This window comes from Plenodomus lingam (assembly GCF_022343315.1).
Source record: "Plenodomus lingam strain CAN1 chromosome Unknown contig_18, whole genome shotgun sequence".
NCBI lineage: Eukaryota > Fungi > Ascomycota > Dothideomycetes > Pleosporales > Leptosphaeriaceae > Plenodomus > Plenodomus lingam.
Window position 1 is genome coordinate 1203550 of NW_027093935.1, and position 19622 is coordinate 1223171.

General features: G+C 52.8%; 10 protein-coding genes across 10 annotated transcripts; 4 read left to right on the forward strand and 6 right to left on the reverse strand.

Annotated features, from left to right (window-relative positions):
* Window positions 1–202: 202 nt before the first annotated feature.
* Window positions 203–1031, reverse strand: IAQ61_003851 (60S ribosomal protein eL6; the record flags this gene model as incomplete). Its single annotated transcript, XM_003837370.1, has 3 exons — window positions 203–355; window positions 408–743; window positions 903–1031. The coding sequence occupies 3 exons, from the start codon at window positions 1029–1031 to the stop codon at window positions 203–205; spliced, it is 618 nt and encodes a 205-aa protein (XP_003837418.1).
* A 33-nt stretch (window positions 1032–1064) lies between these two features.
* IAQ61_003852 (uncharacterized protein) lies at window positions 1065–2892 on the forward strand (the record flags this gene model as incomplete). Its single annotated transcript, XM_003837371.2, has 4 exons — window positions 1065–1360; window positions 1406–1481; window positions 1528–2041; window positions 2334–2892. The coding sequence occupies exons 1-4, from the start codon at window positions 1310–1312 to the stop codon at window positions 2890–2892; spliced, it is 1200 nt and encodes a 399-aa protein (XP_003837419.2). The 5' UTR covers window positions 1065–1309.
* Window positions 2893–3457: 565 nt separating this feature from the next.
* On the forward strand, window positions 3458–6036 carry IAQ61_003853 (uncharacterized protein; the record flags this gene model as incomplete). The annotated part of the gene is made up of 3 exons (XM_003837373.1): window positions 3458–4503; window positions 4557–5063; window positions 5118–6036. The coding sequence occupies 3 exons, from the start codon at window positions 3458–3460 to the stop codon at window positions 6034–6036; spliced, it is 2472 nt and encodes an 823-aa protein (XP_003837421.1).
* Window positions 6037–7259: 1223 nt separating this feature from the next.
* Window positions 7260–7535, reverse strand: IAQ61_003854 (uncharacterized protein; the record flags this gene model as incomplete). Its single annotated transcript, XM_066096123.1, has 1 exon — window positions 7260–7535. The coding sequence occupies one exon, from the start codon at window positions 7533–7535 to the stop codon at window positions 7260–7262; it is 276 nt and encodes a 91-aa protein (XP_065953999.1).
* Window positions 7536–7691: 156 nt separating this feature from the next.
* IAQ61_003855 (uncharacterized protein) lies at window positions 7692–8054 on the forward strand (the record flags this gene model as incomplete). The annotated part of the gene is made up of 1 exon (XM_066096124.1): window positions 7692–8054. One exon carries the CDS (start codon window positions 7692–7694, stop codon window positions 8052–8054), a length of 363 nt encoding a protein of 120 aa, XP_065954000.1.
* A 700-nt stretch (window positions 8055–8754) lies between these two features.
* On the forward strand, window positions 8755–12455 carry IAQ61_003856 (uncharacterized protein). The gene is made up of 2 exons (XM_003837375.2): window positions 8755–9998; window positions 10138–12455. Exons 1-2 carry the CDS (start codon window positions 9452–9454, stop codon window positions 11745–11747), a joined length of 2157 nt encoding a protein of 718 aa, XP_003837423.1. The 5' UTR covers window positions 8755–9451; the 3' UTR covers window positions 11748–12455.
* Window positions 12456–12927: 472 nt separating this feature from the next.
* IAQ61_003857 (uncharacterized protein) lies at window positions 12928–13302 on the reverse strand (the record flags this gene model as incomplete). Its single annotated transcript, XM_066096125.1, has 1 exon — window positions 12928–13302. The coding sequence occupies one exon, from the start codon at window positions 13300–13302 to the stop codon at window positions 12928–12930; it is 375 nt and encodes a 124-aa protein (XP_065954001.1).
* Window positions 13303–13516: 214 nt separating this feature from the next.
* On the reverse strand, window positions 13517–15376 carry IAQ61_003858 (uncharacterized protein; the record flags this gene model as incomplete). Its single annotated transcript, XM_003837376.1, has 1 exon — window positions 13517–15376. The coding sequence occupies one exon, from the start codon at window positions 15374–15376 to the stop codon at window positions 13517–13519; it is 1860 nt and encodes a 619-aa protein (XP_003837424.1).
* Window positions 15377–16317: 941 nt separating this feature from the next.
* IAQ61_003859 (uncharacterized protein) lies at window positions 16318–17525 on the reverse strand (the record flags this gene model as incomplete). The annotated part of the gene is made up of 4 exons (XM_003837377.2): window positions 16318–16488; window positions 16604–16787; window positions 16902–16953; window positions 17027–17525. Coding segments are annotated over 4 exons (906 nt in total), but the record flags the coding sequence as incomplete, so codon positions are not given.
* A 577-nt stretch (window positions 17526–18102) lies between these two features.
* IAQ61_003860 (uncharacterized protein) lies at window positions 18103–19305 on the reverse strand (the record flags this gene model as incomplete). The annotated part of the gene is made up of 3 exons (XM_003837378.2): window positions 18103–18447; window positions 18511–19031; window positions 19095–19305. 3 exons carry the CDS (start codon window positions 19303–19305, stop codon window positions 18103–18105), a joined length of 1077 nt encoding a protein of 358 aa, XP_003837426.1.
* Between the last annotated feature and the right edge of the window lie 317 nt (window positions 19306–19622).

A 19622-nucleotide genomic window follows, 5' to 3' on the forward strand; every position in this document is an offset into this window, starting at 1 on the left:
AAATGTTCACTTTTGGACCATTTCGGATTCGCTTGCTCGTTACAAGGCTTAATAGAGAACGCAGAGCCGGTACCCTCCATGAAAAAAATGTTGGCTGCCGTGCCGCTGCGGATTGATCCCTGCTAGTACGGCTACAGTATGCCGAAGTCGTCTTCATTCATCCCATGCACAGAACGCCAAAAGCCACCTCCTGACAACACGCTTAGAACACCATCTGGTGAGGCCTGTCCGAGCTGCGAAGGCTGAAGCTGGCGCCGAGGTAGTCGGCAAGGTGAGCCTCCTTCTTAATGGTAGCCAAGAGTGCCTTGTCGACAGCCTTCTGGTCGGCAACACGGTCCTTGGAAGTCTCCTTCTTCTACCGCGATTGTGAGTCACTGTCTCATGTGCAGACCGTCGTGGGTACGTACCTCGGGCTTCTCGCCCTGCTTGAAGAATGAAGCCTCACCAGGCTTGTGGGCAGCCTTGTCCTTGGTGAAGTAGCCGTCCTCGCTAGCCTTCTCCAAAACCTTCTCGTCTACACCGGTGATGTCGACCGAGGTGGAAGTGGCGATAACATAGCGAGCATTTACCCTTCGCAGAGGAACACCGTTGACTTTGAAGGGACCAGTGACGAGGAGGACACCCTGGGGAAGGTGCTTGAGGACAACGACGCGCTTGCCACGGAAGCGACCAGCAAGGAGGATAACGACGGTACCAGGCTGGAGGGATTGACGGGGCTTAGCAGGGTGCTGAGTCTTGCGTGCCTGGGATTACAGTTAGTGGAGGTCCAATCGACACATATATGTGCAAGTCGCAGTGCAGAGGTCGCTGCAACGACATTGTAGCAAGCAATTGCTCGCCGCAATGCCTGCGTCGCGCATCTCTTCCATCTCCACACAAGCGGTCGCAAATGGAGGACGTACCTTCTTGGGAACAGCAACGTCGTCCGCAGGATAGTACTTGCTCGCCTTCTGCGAGTGGTGCGGTATCGACCTCTCCCCCTTGGAGAACTTCTGGGTGGTGGGTTTCGTGTCCTCTTTGGTGGCCGCCATTTCGATGAGCTGTTGTCGTTAGTTGCCCTGAAGTTGTTCGATGTTCCGATATGAATTTCGAGTGTGCGGCTACGCTTGCTTCACGTGCACGCTAAGCGCACCTTGCCCTATTCGGGATAGAAGAGTCAACGGCGGAAGAACGTCGGCCCGGGGAAGCTTCACGTAATCCCCGCAGCACCGCCGCAACTTGGTATGGACGTATTCGTGGTGCCAAACAGTAGCTCCACCACCTTGTCCCAATCTTGTTCATACTTGCACAATCGAACACCACCACTACCATGTCTATCCAACCGCTGATAACCTTCAAGGCGGGCCAGTGCGAACTCATAGTAGGTTCAGCATCTAATCAACTTATTGCCAGCTAACATTTGCAGCGTGGCGAAGGCACTCAGCAGACTGTAAAGCCTGTGCGGACGCCTGGCTACGTTTACCTCTACCAAGGCGAAGATGGTTTGTCACCTTTAATCAGGTCTATAGCATACACTCATGTGTTCAGAATTCGTCCACTTTTGCTGGCGGCCCCGCGACAACTCCCTCGAAGATTCCGAACTCGACCTCATCATGATCCCAGGCGATGGTGCCTTCGTACCATACACGGGCAAAGAGGCCGCCGAAGACTCGGATAATGTCAAGTCGCCAACCGATGGCCGTATATTCGTCCTCAAGTTCAACTCGAGCTCACAACGCTACCTCTTCTGGTTACAATCCAAGTCACAACATCCTCGCGGCGACCCAAGCTGGTTTAGTGAGCGGGATCAGAGGATAGGTCAGATTGTCGACTCACTATTGAACGGAGAAGAGATCGATGTTCTCGGCGAGCTCGCAAGTGTGCAGAACCCATCAGCAGGAAATGACGAGGACGAGGCAATGGAAGATGCGGACGGTGCAGACCACTCCAACAATCGCAACCGCCATGGCAGCACTGGAGGTGCAGGGGCTGATGCTACGGGTGGAGATATTCGGGAAGAAGGAGAAGAGTCACGCGAAGGTGGTGCTGATGGTGGTCGAGCGTAGGTTATATTCAGTTGTATTGTACACGGCGTCGTGGCGCGGTCAGCATCGCGGGAGTTCCCAACCTGCCTCTGAAGATGTCAACCATGAAACCAAAGAGATTTCCCAGCACTTGATATGAGGGTGAGGCGTTCAAGGAAATATGGCATTAAACATTACGACATTGATTGCTTACTACAGCTTTGTAACATTACAAAAAATGCGATGTATCTTTTAGCCACGCCACGGCGCTTATTTCTGCGTTGTACTCTTTTCCAGTAGTTCGAAGAAAACTCGCTAACTTCTATGTAGAGCGGCTTCTGGCGACGTCTCAGCTATCGTAGCAGATTTTATGAACTCTCTAAAGGGGGGCAACATGAGCGGCGGATCGCAGTCCCATTCGCAAGGGGAGCCGTTCACGACGCTGCTTGACCTCCTCTGGCCCTCTCATACACTTCCTACGGTCAGGCAGGGATCCGAGACGCTCATCGATGCGCTGTGTGCCCAGTTACCCACAACACCGTTTCTCCTCGAAGCTGATGTAGAGGATGTTGATCAGATCGACCCAAACTCCGAGACCGCCCAACTGGCAATACAAACACTAGATCAAGAAGATAAGATCAACGTGCTAGAGCGCATTCTTCGTGCCCCACAATTGCGAGCTGCGCTTGGAAGCTTGACCGAGGCATTGAAAACGGGAGCGTTGCCTACTGTCAGCCAGGCCTTGAAGATTGACGTTGAGAATGGTGGGTACATGAGGGGTGGCGCAATGCCATTGGGCGGTGAAGATGCAGTCAAGGCGTTCCTGGAGGGCGTAAAGAAGACAGTGGAGAAGGAAATCAAGGGCGAAGATGGCATGGACACAGACTGAGACTATAGCTCGTCCAGGGACTAGTCATCTTTAACACTTGTGATCAACTGCCGCCCTCCTGGTGTTGTGAAGGCTAGGATATGAAATACACGTACATAATGAGCCACGATACATACGTTGACCAGCTACAATACTATAGTTCCAAACCCTGAACCACAAAACTACCTTTTGATTCATTGGTGACCTATTTGCACGGCCATACTGATGGCCAAAGAAATTACAGCGAATCAGACGTGTTGGGCCGTGATTTCCCTAGAAGCCGAGGCAACAGGGTACGACGGGTGATAGACCGGGGAAGTGGGTCTGGTCTGTCTCTGGGAGCTTGAATGCCGTCAGATGTTTAATTCTCCAGCCAAGTGCCTTTAGGGTCGCTGTACAATGCCGCATCTTTGTATCCTCCTGTATATTCCCTCACTGTCGATCCAGTGACGCGTCCTGTAGGTAACTAAGGTAGTCATCGACGCGACGTGACCATCGCATACTGTACGAGCTACGCTATCCGCCACTCACTCCTAAACTGGTAATCGTTTGAACCCGTCGCAAACTCCAGATCTTGACCGTCACGATGTCTTCCTCCAAAAAGCGATCGAAATCGCCGTCGCCCACTTCGCCGACGTCCGAGAAGGCCCCTGATCTCAGCATAACAGCACACGATAACGTCTCCCTGCATGCAGCCGGTTACGATGAGTCGCCAGACCGTAGCCTCATACAAGGCATGGCACGATTCCGCTCTTCGCCCCTAGACTTCCTACGCGAGGTTTCACTACATTTTTCAGGATCGGGATGGCGGTCCTTTGACAACCACATTGGCCAGCCCGAGTTCTATCCGGGCTTTAGCGAGGACATGAAGGCTAGAGTGCTGAGCAACCCCATGCTCGTGGCGAAGGTGCGCGAGCTGGCAGACAAGAGGGTGGAAGTGGAGAGAAAGGATGGATTGCTAGGTGAAGAAGCGCTGCATGGTCTTGGTGTGGGCGACAACGACCGGGCGATCAAGAGGAGGGTGCAGATTGAGGAGTCGCTCATGGAAGTAAGCGAGGACTGGACGGACAAGATGATTTGCAAGATGGAGAGCAAGGCCTTCATTCGTGGGGCTTATTATTTGGCTACCCAGCTCCTGACCCGGGCCTACCACCAGGGCGTACACGTCTCTAGTGAAGAGGTGCTGCGACTGCGCGCCATCGCAGAGCAGGCTGCAAAGGACAAGCATTCAATCATATTCCTTCCCTGCCATCGGTCACACGTCGACTATGTCTCTTTACAGGTCATCTGCTACCGGCTGGGGCTTGCCCTCCCAACCGTGGTAGCTGGCGACAATCTGAATTTTCCAGTTGTGGGATCTTTCCTTCAACATGCCGGGGCCATGTGGATACGGAGAAGCTTTGGAGATGATCAGCTATACATAACATTGGTACAAGCATACATTGATACTCTTCTACAGAACGGCTACAACCTAGAGTGCTTTGTAGAGGGAGGCAGGAGTCGTACTGGAAAGCTCTTGCCGCCAAAGTTTGGCATCTTGAGCTACATGCTAGACAGCGTTGCCAGTGGAAGGGTACAAGACGCAATCATTTGTCCAGTTTCCACGCAGTATGACAAGGTCATTGAAGTCGAGTAAGTCTTGCAGAGGTATGCGCGCAGGTCAAGACCTTGCTAACATGCAACAGCTCCTATATTAGCGAACTCCTTGGCCAGCCGAAGCCCAAGGAGAATCTCATGGACTTTCTCTCTGCTTCATCCGTACTGTCGCTCAAACTTGGTCGTGTGGATGTTCGCTTCCACGAGCCGTGGTCGTTGCGCACCTTTATCAACCAACAGCGTGAACGCTTTAATAAACTCCCACAACAGGTAGATTCGAAAGAGGACCGCGTACGACTTCTGCGGACTCTTGGATACAAAGTGCTCTCTGAGATCAACGATGTATCTGTAGTGATGCCGACTGCCCTTGTGGGCACAGTATTGCTCACGTTGCGAGGACGAGGTGTTGGAAAATCGGAGCTGATCAGGAGAGTTGAATGGCTCAGTGATCGGGTGCGAGCACAGGGCGGGAGAGTTGCGCACTTTGGAAACCTTCCAACAAGCACCGTGGTAGATCGCGCGCTTGAGGTCTTGGGTCCTGGCCTCGTTGGCCTCGTTCCTGGTTTACCTGAAGATACATTCTACGCTGTGGATCGGTATGCGACTGACTACCTTTGTCTGACATGGAATCATGACTAACCACCATCCAGGTTCCAACTCTCGTTTTATCGCAACATGACCATTCATCTCTTCGTCCTCCAATCGCTCGTCAGTGCAGCATTATATACCCACGTCAAACAAGGCGGCGGTCCCGAGTACCAGCGCATGTCTTACACCGACCTCCACGCCCAAGTCCACTTCCTCTCCCAACTCTTCCGGGGCGAATTCATCTTCCCCACCGAAGGTCTAGACCACAATCTAGCCAAGACGCTCGAAGGCCTCGAAGCAGACCACGTCATCAAAATCACCCGCACCACCAGCGAGTCCGGCGAAACCAAGGTCGACTTTGTCGAACTGAGCCCCGAAGAACGCAGCCAAGGCCGCGAAAACTTTGACTTTTACTGCTTCCTCATCTGGCCCTTTATCGAAGCCGCCTGGCTGGGTACCATGTCGCTCATGATGCTCACGCCGCCACTCAGGCTCTCGCAAACCTCGGACGTCGTCTGGCTCGAGCTTAAAAAAGTCCAAGACCGCGCTCAGCTGCTGGGCAAGACGCTGTATCACCAGGGCGACCTCTCCTACTATGAAGCCGTCAACAAGGAAACGCTGAAGAACTCGTACACCCGCTTCGAGGAGGAAGGTATCATCGTGGTTAAGAAGAGCAAGGAGGGTAAAGCACCGGCGGCCTCGATCAAACTCGCAGACGACTGGGCGCCCTCGCGCGGCACGAATGGTGTTCTTGCCGAGGGGCCGTTGTGGCGGTTTGCCGAGAGGATTAGCTCGAGTCGACGCGAGGGTAAGAATCGAAGGGATGGCGCGACGGTGCAGACGAGGGTGTTGCAGTTGGTGGATGTGGTTGGGGCTGGGTTGTGGGAGGATGTTGGGTCGGGTGGGCAGCGGGTTGAGGGGGTCGAGGAAGAGGGCAAAGGCAGGGCGAGGAGGAAGAGGAAGCCGTTGGCTAGGTTGTAGGTTTGTGGGGTTCATTTCTCATTTGACTCTCTGTTTGAGTTGGCCTGTGGCTTGTTCAGAAAGCGACAGGAGAGATGATGGCTTCGGGGCTGCTGCACTTGTATGTATTGTGCGCCATGTGTGCGTCATGCGATGCCTCTAGCCTGCCCCATACATTGAGGCTTTTGCACATATCCTCGATTCACCCTCGATTCACGAAAGAGCCATCTGTGTTGGAAATGCCAATCAAAGCTGCCACCCCAAGCCTCAAAACACCTCCCAGAGACTCACTTTCCCATCCTTGGCCCCGGCCACAACCCACCGCTTCCCCTGCACCACCTCCTCCCGCCTTTTCTGCAACCTCTGTAGTCCATTCTGTCTCCCTATTGTGCCCCTGTCTTCATCCTGGCCTCCACCTCCTTCATCTCCATCTCCACCTCCATCTCCACCTCCATCTCCATCTCCATCTCCATCTCCATCTCCATCCCCATCCCCACTCTCACCCTCCCGCTCCCCCAACACCCGGCTAAACCCCACCGCATACACGCCCTCACGGTGCCATTTCAGCACCGCAAGCTCCCTCAGCGTCTTGGCACTGTAAATACGGATGCGCGCGTCCCAGCCGCCCGTGACGAGCAAGCGGCCATCAGAGCGAACGCAGAGGGATTGCTGGCCGGCGTGTTTTGTATTTGTGGATTTGTGGGGGGGTTGGATGGTTGGGGGTTTGGAAGGGGGAGCGGGTGATTGGGAGGGAGGGGGTGTGGCGGAGGAGAGGAGGGTGGAGAGTGTGCTGGTTGTTTTTGGGGGGCGAGGGGGGGAGGGGGAGGGGAGGGGGTTTTTGGTGAAGAGGAGGGGGGAGGGGTGGGTGGATGGGGTCTCTTTGGAAGGGGTTGTGGGGGGTGCAGGACTGGGTGGGATGGGATTTGGGTGTGGGTTGTCGTGTGCATGAGATGGCAGGTCTGGGATGCGATGTGCGGCGATGATGGCGTCGGCGGACGAGGTGAAGTATGTTTTCCCGTCCGGTGAGGCGTCCAGAGACAGAATGGGTTGAGTGTGTGGTTTACTGAGGTAGATGAGTTGGGCTTGGTCTACGGTCGGGGTATCGTGTGTGGGGGGTAGGTTGAAAGCTGCTGTGAGGCCCCCTTCGTATCCGACCAGGACTAGGGTGGTGTTGGTGGTCGATTGGTGTACGAGTTTCACAGCCATGACCATACCTGTTGTACATGAGATTTAGAAATACATGTCTAGAAGCAGCTAATGTCATGTGCATCGTGTTGAGGGAATGCTTGGGGCATTGCCAGTTGGACATGGAGTTGGACTGACTTACCTGTGTCTGTACTCTGCGCCCTCGGCACGATGAACCTCAGCCTCTCTTCCGGGAATTGATAGACTTCCACTCTCTTGTCGTCTCTGGCGGGTACGGCGATGAGTACAGAGTCACTGCGAGTGGAGTCGTCGATTTTGGAATGCTCGACAAGTTGGTGCGACTGTGCAGAGGGATGGTTATCGTTGTGAGACATTGAAAAGGCACAGAAGTTCAGGGTATTGACAGGAAGGGTATGCAGCAGCCATGGTTTTGGCTGGTCGGCCGCTGCTTGATCCGCTGGCAAGGTGGTTGACAGTGTTGCTTCGTCGGCCTGGCGCAACTGCCATATTCTGAGACTGTTGTCACGGCCATGGCTAGATGGCTTGCGCGATTAGCCAATTTCCAGGCATGTATAGATTTTATAGTGTGGGAACAAGTTGGAAGAGGAGAGGCATGTTGGACTGCGATCATAGCACTCTACTCACGTGATGATCCTGTCGCGTCCCCATTCGGCGGTGCCCAGAATGGCAGCATGATGAGCCTTCCAGACAGCCAAGGCTCGTTTGGTCTCGACCTTCCAGTAGACAACCCAGCCGTCAGCATCGCCCGTCAGCAGACGAGTATTCCGACGAAGAAAGCAGAGGCTATGGATTGGTGCGACATGGCCACGCAGGATATAGCTGGGCTGGGGGGGTGGACGGGTGGCGGTCTGGCGCGCAACGGCCATGTGTGAGCTGAGGTTGCGAGTCTAGGTAAGGCGGAACGAGGTGTGAAGGGAGGCCGGGGCCCAGGACCAGAGAAGAAGCACAGGTCCAGAACAGAGACAGGCATCACACGGAGTCTTGAACCGGCAGAGCTGGATCGATGGACGATGGGGCGCAGGGATCTTCCAAGGTTGTTGTTGTACGGAAGAGAGCGTAATGGCAAAGACTGGTAAGATTAGACGACTCGCCATGTCCAAAGCCAGTTCCATTGTCTCACAGACACAGCACAGCGGCTTGAACAAAAACATCAAAGCCATCCGTTACCTGCACATCATGGCCAACCATTCATACCCATCCATGGTAAAGGAAGCTGGATTCGGCCTCGGCCTCTGGAGCCTGCCCTCAGCCGCATCTCTGTGCTTGCAATGCTTCTCTCTCTCACTCACTCTCTCACTCTCTCACTCTCTGTCACACACACACACACACACACTCTCTCTCTCTCTCTCTCTCTCTCTCTCTCTCTCACACACACACATGAACCACCAGTCTGCCCCAGTCCAGATAGATCCGATTGTTGTTGTCGGCACAAGAGTGCCAATCCCCAACTTCATTTACGCCTCGGTTCCTGTACATGTCATATACGGTAGGTACCGGTACTGCTTGGGCCCTCGTCTAGACCTGCCGCCCCCCCCCCCCCCCTTCGGCGTCCTGAACAAGGGCGAATCCCCCCCCCATCCTTCGTCATAACTGTATACTATCTCTTCTACGCCTGCAGACGCGCCAGCCCGCAGAGAGCAGAAATCGATAATCCAGATTCCCAGCTTTGCGCCATTCGCATTCGTCTTTTTTTTTTTTTTTTGCTTCTTTCCTTCTTCCACCCTCCTGACCGTCTTCCAAGCAATCCCCACTTCCTGCTGCGAATTCGCCGGTTCCGTGTCGCCTTGCAAGCCGTCGCGTCCAGAAGGGTTGCCCGCGCCGACTTCATCGCTGTCCGCCTCGCATAGTACTTACACACACACACACACACACACACACATACATACACGCCTGTCCTCTGATGCCCATACTCAAGCCCACCCGCCGACTCTATCCTTTTACTCCCCCACAACGGCTAGACTCACAAGCACAACGGCACCTTGCTTGCATCGCGCATCGAACAGCTCAGCTCACAAGTACTTTATTCTGAATACTACTATCGCGTCCTTCTTTCCACACTTTGGTGCCTGTCGCCAATTGAGAGAAAAGGGCTAGGCTGCGGTCCTGAAGGCAAAGACTTCCCAGCACCACTACGTCAGCACGCCATCTACCCTTACCCGCCCCAAGTAGCCACACGTCCACCACTCCTCATCCTATACCGGGCCCGCCGGTCGCCCACCTCTGGCGAAGCAGTCGAGGACGACCCACATGCCGTCACGGCGCGACCGCCATGGCCACCACCATAACCCCTCCTCAACAAGACTCGCCAGGCAATCGGATAGTTCCCGTCAAGAAAAAGGACAGCGATGCGACCCCCGATGGGAAGCCGAAGCGGACGCGCACTGGCTGTCTGACCTGCAGAGAGCGTCATCTAAAGTGCGACGAGACGAAACCCACCTGCAACAACTGCTCAAAGTCGCAACGCGAGTGTAATTGGGGCAAAAAGCTCAATTTTCTCGACACGACCTGCGAAAGGAATGCCTACTTGATCCCCAAGGGGCTCGACTATCAGATTGCCTTTCAAGACGAGTCGAGGCTCATCGCCGGGGAATATGTCGGTGGGAGGGAGATGTACCCAGAAGAAGACCACGAGTCGCACATGGCAATGAGCGGTCATGGCTTTGCTATGGGACCGCCGGGCGTCTTGGGTCCTTCTGTGTCGTCGCGCCAGCATGTCCCCTCTTTGCAGGGTATGAGCCATGAGCCATACCCTCAGGCGGAACAAGACTACAATTTTGATCACCAGCGAGCGTCATCGCAGCAGCACGCGCGTGCACGTAAGTCATCGCTCGTACCTTTCCTATTCACGCGATGCCTTCCATGGGCCCTTTGCTATTTGGAGCCAAATTCAATAGGATCCTGCCATGATAGGCTCGCACAAGGCGCTTGAAGCCCACTTTTGCTGACCTTGGGTAGCCCCTCATTACTCCAATACGGCCCCGTCCTCGTATACGGTAGAGCAGTCAGGCAGTCCGACACCGCTCCCGACACGCGATTACCTCAAAAGCCAGGAGGAGGTGCTATACATGCAAGTCTTTGTCGAGGAAATCGGTATATGGATGGACAGCATGGATGCGCACAAGCACTTCTCCCGGCTACTGCCTTTTCACGCCTTGAACGAGCCTATGCTTCTCCATGCATTCTTGGCTTGTGGCGCTCGACATCTCGCGCTAGTCAACCCAAAGTATAGTGAAGAGAAGGCGCTTCATTACTACGATGTGGCAACACGGGATTTGCTGCACTCTCTGCAAGACCCTGATCGAGATACCATACTTTGTGCGACCACGGCAGTCATTCTTAATGTTTACGAGATCATGGGTGAACGTGCACTGCAAAGGATGAATCATATCGCGGGCGCCCGCGCATTGATCAAGGAATGTCGGTGGAACGCTAGAGCGACAGGCATTGGTGCGGCATGCTTTTGGCTGAATGTTGGCATGGAGATTTTAAGTTGTCTGCACTTCAACTGGCAGGTCGCGTGGGATCCCGATGACTGGGGCATCGAAATGGACTTCACTCCAGAGACCGAGTCCGGCAAAGAAGAGGTATGGACGCATCGGATCTTGTACGTTGTGGCTAGGATATGCAACTTCCGCGCCTCGATACCCCGAAACCCGGATCATGCTAGGCAGACGTTGCAAGATCGGCACAATGAATGGCTTCGCTTGAAGGAGATGACGGACAGGTGGAATGAAAACATACCTCGAACGATGCATCCCATGGCATACCTCTACCCTGGACAGACCATCTCAGGATCCGCATTTCCAGAAGTCTGGCTGATCAAAAGAGCGTCCATCATAGCCCGGCTTTTCTACCACACATCACTCGTCTTGCTCGCGCAAATCAACCCAATCCAAGGACCGAACGAGCCGGAGATGTGGAACATGCTCGAGCAGAACTCCAAGTTCATCTGTGGCATCAGCGCCCACGTCAAGGATCGAGGAGTCGCAAGTGTGGCTCTACGGTCACTGGCCATTGCTGGAGAGTGTCTCACAGATAGGCGAGAGCAGGAGGAAGTTTTACAAATCTTCGACAAGATTCGGCAGGAGACTGGTTGGCGGGTCGGCTTTGTCAACACCGAACTGAAGCAGAAATGGGGCTGGGACACACCGCAAGGCCAAGAGCAGCAACAGCAGCAACAGCAAGCTCAACAACAAAGACAACAACAACAACAACAGCAACAGCAACAGCAACAGCAACAGCAACAGCAATCACAAGACCAACAACAACAACAACTAAACGGCCGCCTCCAAGACCCCCTCCTCTTCCAACAACAACAACAACAACCCCTCGTCGTCCCCCCACAAATCCCCCAAGTCACAATGCCCCCCGCACCCCCCGTCCCCATACGACGACCCACGGGCTTCGGAAACCCCCTCCTCGTCGCCGACTTCAGCATGCCACAACACCCCTATCAGACACACTATGTGCCCGCCAACGCCGTCCAGCAACATCACGCATCTACTACTCTACTCCAGCCGCCGATGAACGGTGTGAATGGCTATGGGACACATGGGTTTTATTAAGATTTGGAGTTTTTTCTTTTGGGTTGATGAAGTATGGAATGTAGCAAGCACTCGTGGCGCACCGTCTTTTCTCTTTCTCCATGTATTTTTTTGGGCCTTTATGGTTGTGGATGAAAAGTTGGGTGTGTGTTGCCTGTTCAGGACTTGGGTTTGTTCTTGTTGGGTCCGGGATAGCTGCGGATTCACCATGTCTGGATCATTTTAATTTTAATTTTTATTTTCCTTTTTTTTTTCTTGTATTACATTACATAGGGAAGGAATTGTTGGGAGGTGGTGCGCGCTTTTCTGCTATCAAGACTTTGCATTTTTTTTTCTTCTTGTCGCGGCGTGGTTTTGCTACATTTTTGTTGCTGGTGTCTGTGAAAGCGGGAGCTTGTTTACACGTCCGATTCGTGTGTCTTTATTCGCGGTTTTTGCATTTTTGCATTTCCCAATTTGCTTCTCGTTTCGCATCTTGTCTTTTCTGTTTTATCATTCCTCCTTGTTTTCATCTATGCTTGTATTTGCAGTCACGATGTCATGAAGTATATCATCTCGTATCTTTCCTTCCTTTTCTTCCGCGGCTTGGGCGTTTTGTCCGCTGGCTGAAGGGCGGGACGGGACGAGATGGGACAGGACGGGGAAAGTGAGGGAAGTAAAGGAAAAGCAAGTACACAATCGCAAAGGAAGAAGGCTGGCCTGGTACATATTATACCCCCCGTATCTTATCGTGTGAAATATACACAGTAACACGTCATTTAGAGCAGGGGAATAGAGGGTGCTTGTACTGTTTGATCCGCGTTGCTTTTGCTATTCGCCGACTGTTGCTCCTGCCGCCGTGGTTGATTGCTACTCTTACTATCCACTAAACCCAACCATCAAGCGCACGCCCAGCAGCCGCTCAGCAGATCAATAGCTACCCATCCGCCGCACCATCCGCAGGAGCGAGAAGAACTCCCACCCTATCCTTTGTCTGCTCGCCCGCTTGAATTCCTGAGCGGAACCCCTACTCTAGCACAATCGTGATTTGCAGTGTACATTACTAGATTTAATGTCACACTCTACAGAATACAAGGGGTGTACTTTTCCCTCCTAGCTAGCAAAAACTCGCGGACTTGGTTATGCTGGCTTGGGCGGTGTAACATGGGAGAGGTGGTGCAGTATGTACATGTACCGCACACAATGAACGGGTATATATACGCTAGAACCGGGGGTTGGGGGGATGGCACCATGTGCCTAGTGTATTCCGTGAATCCATGCGTCCGGCAAGCATAGACTCATTGTCACCGCGGACATCTGTCTTGGAAGGACTGCACAGGCGCCCTACTTTGTGTGATTTCGACGGTGTAGCTGATTGCGATAGTTCCATGCTAGTGGCATGCTGGGTGGAGGCCGAAGCGGACGTGCATTGCGTTACTGGACTTGTGTCATGGTAGAAGAACAAGGAACACAAAGGTTGGTAGGGTCCAAGGTTGGTGTTTGGGAGTGTGGTCTCCGTTTGGAGACTGATGCTGGACTCGTGCTTTTTACTTCCCAAGTCTGTCCTATTCGAGGATATGGAAAGAGAGTCGATCATATGTCTGTGGTCCTGATTTGAAGTTCGCCAGGTAGGTCGTGAAAGGGCGGCGGCCTAGGTTTGTTGTAGATGGTGAGTTTTCCTGCGATAGATTGCCGTCGATTCTGAATGCGAATAAACGAACAGACATGAGACAACCTGCGATATAGTCCATTCCAGCAGACTCCCCTTCCCAGATGAGTCCCGATATGTCCGCCAGTTACTCCAGCACTTATCAACTCGAGTGGAACTCCGGGAGCCAATCATCAGATCCCATCGTGTCATCTTCCGACTTCTGCAAATGCATGACTTCTGCTGCTCGCCTCTTATACTCGGGGTCTCGTCCATCAACTACCCACCCCACATTCTCCTTGATCTCATGCATGTGAAACGGGCAATCCCATCCGCTGTAGAGATAGTCGTTGAGCTCTTCCTGCACCATGCGGCATCGATGGAAAAAGTACTGTGTGTAGCCGCACTGCTGGATCCAAGTATAGACTGGTCGACCGATGGTCGTATTGTATTCTTGTTGGGTATAGTAGACTCGTAGTTCTTGGAACAGCTCTTGTGTGTTTGAAAGCCGCTCGTGTTGGCTTGGCGCTGTGGGTTGGTTGTAAGATAGCAGTATGTCCTCGAAAGTGATTTGCTGCGCGTTGACCATCTGCTGCAAGGAGCTGAGTAAACTGGGGTGTGCGACCATGTATCCTCGAAGCGCAAATATCTTAAGTTGAGCCAGTAATGTAGGCGGCAGAATCTTGTCTGGAAACAAGCAGGACATGTTACCGCCACTGTTTTTCAGGTCCAGATGCGTGAGATGCGACAGCTCACTAAGAGCGCGGTTCAAGTAATTATGCATTAGGCCAGTGTCATCAAACTCTACCTTGTCATAGAGCACAATCTGAAGTCGCCGGAGTGGAGCTGTGCGAAACAGCTGTATGGTCCGATCAAGTTCCTGGTTGGGATGTCTGAAGATCTGGTGACTAATTCCAGCAGGTTCACTGCCAGAATCAATTAAGAATTCCTCGACCCCATTCCCTTGTGAGAGCAAAGCAGAAGTAACGATTGTGTAGCCTCGCCAATCACCTGGTAGAGATCCATTGATGGGTACTGTCAACATCCCTGTACGGCTTTCCAACTCTGCTCCCGGTTGACTTGGACGGCGACCACACCATGGCCATACAGTAGGTTTCCGAAAACCTATGGGCAAAGATCGACTGAACGGCGTATCGTAGCGAGGTACAAAGTGCCATGGCCGCCATACCTCGCTTGTTAGAGTGACCCTCTTCAGGTATGGAAAACTGCGCAAAGCCTGCTCGAGAGCGGCGACGTCCACTCCCTGTTTCATGAGATCCTGCTCTTCGTGATATAACCTACTATACAAAGCATAGCTGTCTTCTACACTCATCATCATCGCATTTCGAGCCAGGACGGCACGAGAAAACCTGTCATCGTATCGTAGTAAAATATTCTTTGCTGGATCGCTTAATCGTCCATCTTGATGGAAGAAGTCATCTCGTTCCAGGGGATAGTAGTCGCCGTCTGTGCGGTCTCGAGTGGACGCCTCCAAGCGATCCTCGAGCTTCCTTGTCCATTGCAAATCATCAGCATCTATTGCTCGGCGAAAACTTTCCAAGGTAGGGTACTCTTCGAGCTGTGCATCATCCCACACAATTTCTCGAACGCTGTTGCTATGTCGTGGATGCTTTAAGATCCATTCCAAACAGGCCAGATTAGCGCGGTTAGGTGAGATGTACACTCGATCGATTCGTAGATCCACGTTTTTCGCCAGATATTGGCTCGTCAGCCGGAGTCTCTTGATGTCCAGTTTCGAGAGGTGATCACACGTCAGGGACAACAGCGCAGCGGGAAGATCCAGTATAGTTTTCCTGCTCGCTCGTCCAAGGCCGCTGCTTGTTGCGAATGCTTCTGGGAATTCATCACCAAACAAATCCTTCATCAAGCTCAAAGAAGGGACGTTGTTGACAGTCGCAGCCGAAACGGTAGACACACGGCGTTTGGAAACTCCCGCACGATGAGTCAAACTTGGTTTGCGACGATGAGATCGTGCAGGCCTAATCTGCAGGTTTGAAAACATATAGAGAATGCCTTTGACTTTTTTTTTGGCTGTTTGTATACAGTAGTAGAAGAGTGCCGAATCCTAGCCATCCGCACTACATGTGGGGGCTGAAAGTCGGTGGGCGGGACGGCTGAAAGGGCATAAGGGCTTTGCAAGAAGGGAGGGCCACCAAGGCCAAGCTATGTATATTTGAGGCTCAATATGGTGCCGAGAGTCAAATCCGAGTAATGTCTGCAACATAATGTCGAAAGAAAGAGTTGTTGTTGGGTGGTAGTGAAACAAGGTTGACATGCTGGCGAATTAATGCAAGGCTAACCCTCGTCATCACCTTAGGCGAGATTTCCGGGCGAAAATGGCGAGCTGCACACATGTCACGTGAGACAATTTGGGTTCTGAAGCTTTTCTCTCCTGTGGAACACACGAACTCAGGAGATGACTAGTCTTAGTACCTAATGATACTATCTTGAAGGCCTCAATCAAAATTCAGCCGGTTCTGGAGAGCGCAGTCAGTTGGGGTCATCTATCAACTGCCGTGGCAGTGGCAGTCTGCCACTTTAGGCGCCCGCAACACTCTCAAGCGACCTCACATCTTCAGACACTACTCGGAACAGTTTGATTCATATTCCATTATCGCGTCAGGTGCTTTCCAGCAACCAGAGCGATCCTTCGGTACTATATGAAGACATCTGCTGCTATCGCACCTAGCAGGCAACCAGCGAGAACTCGGACGATGAGCATCCAACGCAGGGCGACCACAATCAGTACACTACTGCTCAACTTTCCAGATTTGCAGTGCACTATATATGCCGTCCGCGTGGACACACCCGTTCTTCCCATATCGATATGAAGATTGACCAGCACCCGAGTGCATATCCATACCCCTCATAGCAATGCTGAAGCATGGCATATGACCGAAGCCGTGTTTGAAGTCGAAGTCAGGGAAGGAGCGAGTCGTTCATCTAGCCAGCCTCCTCTTCCACCTTCTTGTTCTTCTTCTTCTTGCCGCCACCCGAGCCACCAGACATGCTTGATGTTGGCTGGCTCGACTGGTGGACAATGAAGCGCGTGTAGCACTCTTCTCGATCCCACTCGAAGCCAGCTAGGTATGGCTTCTCAAACTCGTCGTCTTGCTGAGGAAGACATTAGCACCTGTTCGTATCATGGCATTCCGACATTGCACATTCATCCCGAAACAGCAGGGAAGCTCTGTGTCGAACAAAGGCAAGAGGTCTTAGGCACACTTACGCGCTTCTTGAATTGCTTATGAATGGCATCTAGCGCATCCTTGATGGTGACACCCTTGAGGTTCCTTGCAGTGACCTCAAGTCCGAGTGGAAAATGCAAGGTGATGGATTTGAGCTTGGGGTTGGTAAGTGGCAGTTTGAGTACAGCTGGGTCCTCAACCGTTGTGGGTGACTTGTTAAGCTTCCTGAGGACCATTGGGTCAGCGTTGCTTCATCTCGTCGACACGAGCAGGGTGGGGCTGGACAACAACGAGGATGCGAAAGTAAACACCAAAGACGAGAGGAGCTTTGAAACCTACCATCCGAGCTTCTGTGTCTCAATAGAGATCTCGATGTCCTTGTCCTCCTTCTCTATCAGACTGTCAGTCTCAACTACCCCTCACGCATAGCCCCTCACTTGGCTCCAGCCAGCAGGGAAACTCACCTAGGTCTTCGATCCGGTAGACATCAGCAGCCATGGAACTGGCTCTGCGATGGCCCTTCTTAGCAGCTCCATCCTTGTTCTCCTCAACGAGTGAGTCGACCTTGTGGAGAGTTTCTTCAGTTGCAGCTGCCATGGTAGTGAAACAGCAAAGGGGGGACAATAAGCTTGGAGCTGATGAGGGAGGTGAGTAGTTTGAGAGCTGTAGGAGCCGAGTTGTTGGCGTGTGAAGCTGAGGGCAAGACAGAGCGCAAAGCAAGGTGCTGAGACGGAGGAGAGAGTATGAAGAAGGAAGGGAGTGGAAGGGAGGGCGGGCATGCTTATGAGGCATCGGCGGAAGCACAGGGCTCTCCAGCAAAGTCACTTGATGTGCACACCACCATGTCGAGCCAATCAAGGCGAGACGCGATGGATGGGAAGAGTGCGGGGAAATTGCGGGGGGTTGAGCTGGAGGCTTGCTCACGTCCAACACGGGAAGGGTGCCTGGCGGGACAGCAACAGATGCTGTGGTAGCTCAGCAGAAGCATGCAAGCTAGCCCATTGAGCCTCTTTGATGTCGCCGTCGACTTCAATTGCGCCGCATTTCTCTGCGGTGCCTGTTGTTGTGATGTGGTGGTGGGTACCGTTCAGGTACGGTGGTGAGGTGATCACACGACAGTTACGTCATTGGTCAGCCCACAAGGGAGGGAAAGCATACTCTACAAGTGCTCTACAACAAGCCCGAGGATTTACAGTAGCAGGGCCGCGTTCAGATGCAGCCGTCCAAGCTCTCCACTCGACTTGCCCAGAATCTACTCTAAATGCAAGACGCGAATCTTGAAGGGCGGGACCGGCGTCGGGCCTGCCCAGAGATCGCGAGGCACGCAGTTACTCTAGAAACCTACTGACTCTACTCTACTACCGTATAGTCCTCGATTGTACTACCCTAATGACATGCATGTCACGAGGGTGGGGCCCAACGCAATCGTTAGCCGCCAGTTGTCAACAACAGGCTAAAGATGTGGTGGAACGTCAACGGGGCCGTGGCATAGGTACGACTATACATGGTATATATCCACCTATGGCGACTTGTCAAGATACTAGGAATGGCCAACAACCTTCACGGGTTCATACAGCTCCTCGAGATACTGCTCCTCCTCCTCGGTCAAGGTCTTACCCCTCGCCGCCAGCGCCTCGTCCATCCTCTCGACACTCGAGAAGCCGATGATCGGGCTGGAGACTCGCTTGTTGATCCAGGCAAGAGCCACATGGCTCATCTTCCAGCCATGCTTCTGTGCCATCTCTTCAACGCGCCCGATGATCTTCTTGTCAATCGCCGTCGTGCCCGAAGTTTGCTGGCCTGCCTTTTGCTCGCCTTCCGAACGTGTCGTGCTGCCAAAGGCCGAAGGGGGACGCGCAAGATGGCCGCGACATAACGGTGCCCACTGCAATCAAGTTACTCATGGGGCTCACCACATGCTTTGCTCATAACGTTCATGCGCACGTACCGGAATCAGGCCAACCCCAGTATCATTGCAGAATCGGTTCATCTCCCGTTCCTCCTCACGGTACAGCAAGTTGTAATGGTTCTGCATGCTGATGAATTTTGTCCATCCATGCTTCTCCGCTGTGAATTGCATCTGGGCAAACTGCACAGCCCACATGGAACTTGCACCAATGTACCTGACCTTCCCACTCTTGATCAAATCATGCAGTGCCTCCATAGTCTCTTCCACTGGCGTGTGTGGATCAAATCGGTGGATTTGTAGAAGATCAATGTATTCCATATCCAGACGCTTCAGCGACGAGTTGACCGCATTGAATATCGCCTGGCGCGACAGCCCACCCTGGTTCGTGTAGTCCTTGAGTTGCGGCAACTCCTCCGCGTAGTTGATCGTCCTAAGGCCAGGATCTTCACCCACGTATGCAAAGCACTTTGTCAGTATGACGAGTTTCTCTCGAGGCAGATTGTACTTCTTGATTGCTTTGCCGACAAGTTCTTCCGAGACGCCGTTGGAGTATACATTGGCTGTAAAAGGGTGTTAGCAACCCAAACAACATGACATAGCATATAGTAAAACATATCACGAACCAGTGTCCCAAGTCGTCAAGCCGCGATCCCACGCAGCCTTCAAAAGCGGAAGCGCCTCCTCCTCTTCAATTACCCAAGGTTGCCACTTGGACGAACCGATAGACATAGCACCCAAAATTGGCACAGAGACCCTCAGCCCACTCTTACCCAATTGCTTGTATTCGGCTTTCGATTCCATGAGGAGGCCTTGGATGTCGAGTTTGTCTGGCATAATGGCGGTTTTGAAGAAGCTCTATAGAATATCAAAGTGGTTCTTGGGCTGGGTGAATTAGATTGCGTTCAAATGTAGACATTTGGGGGGATCTCCTGGTTTTTATAATAGCTGCAAGGGATCGGCATACTAGAGGTCAGCAAGCAAGCACGGAAGAATAGCTATTGAGAGCGGCTTTTACGGCGATAGTCGATGACATTGCCGGTGGTAACATGGAGGGGGATGCGGGGCGTGTGATCCCGCGCCAAGCCTGCGTCATGCGATGATGCCTGTCGTTGAATATCAGATGTTCCCCCCAGAAAGGAACGTCTGTTCCA

Bases quoted from the DNA above. Each gene is read 5' to 3' on its own strand.
- IAQ61_003856 (XM_003837375.2), top strand. From the start codon at position 9,452: ATGGCCACCACCATAACCCCTCCTCAACAAGACTCGCCAGGCAATCGG. The intron at 9,999-10,137 runs GTAAGTCATCGC...GACCTTGGGTAG, and splicing joins GCAGCAGCACGCGCGTGCAC to CCCCTCATTACTCCAATACG.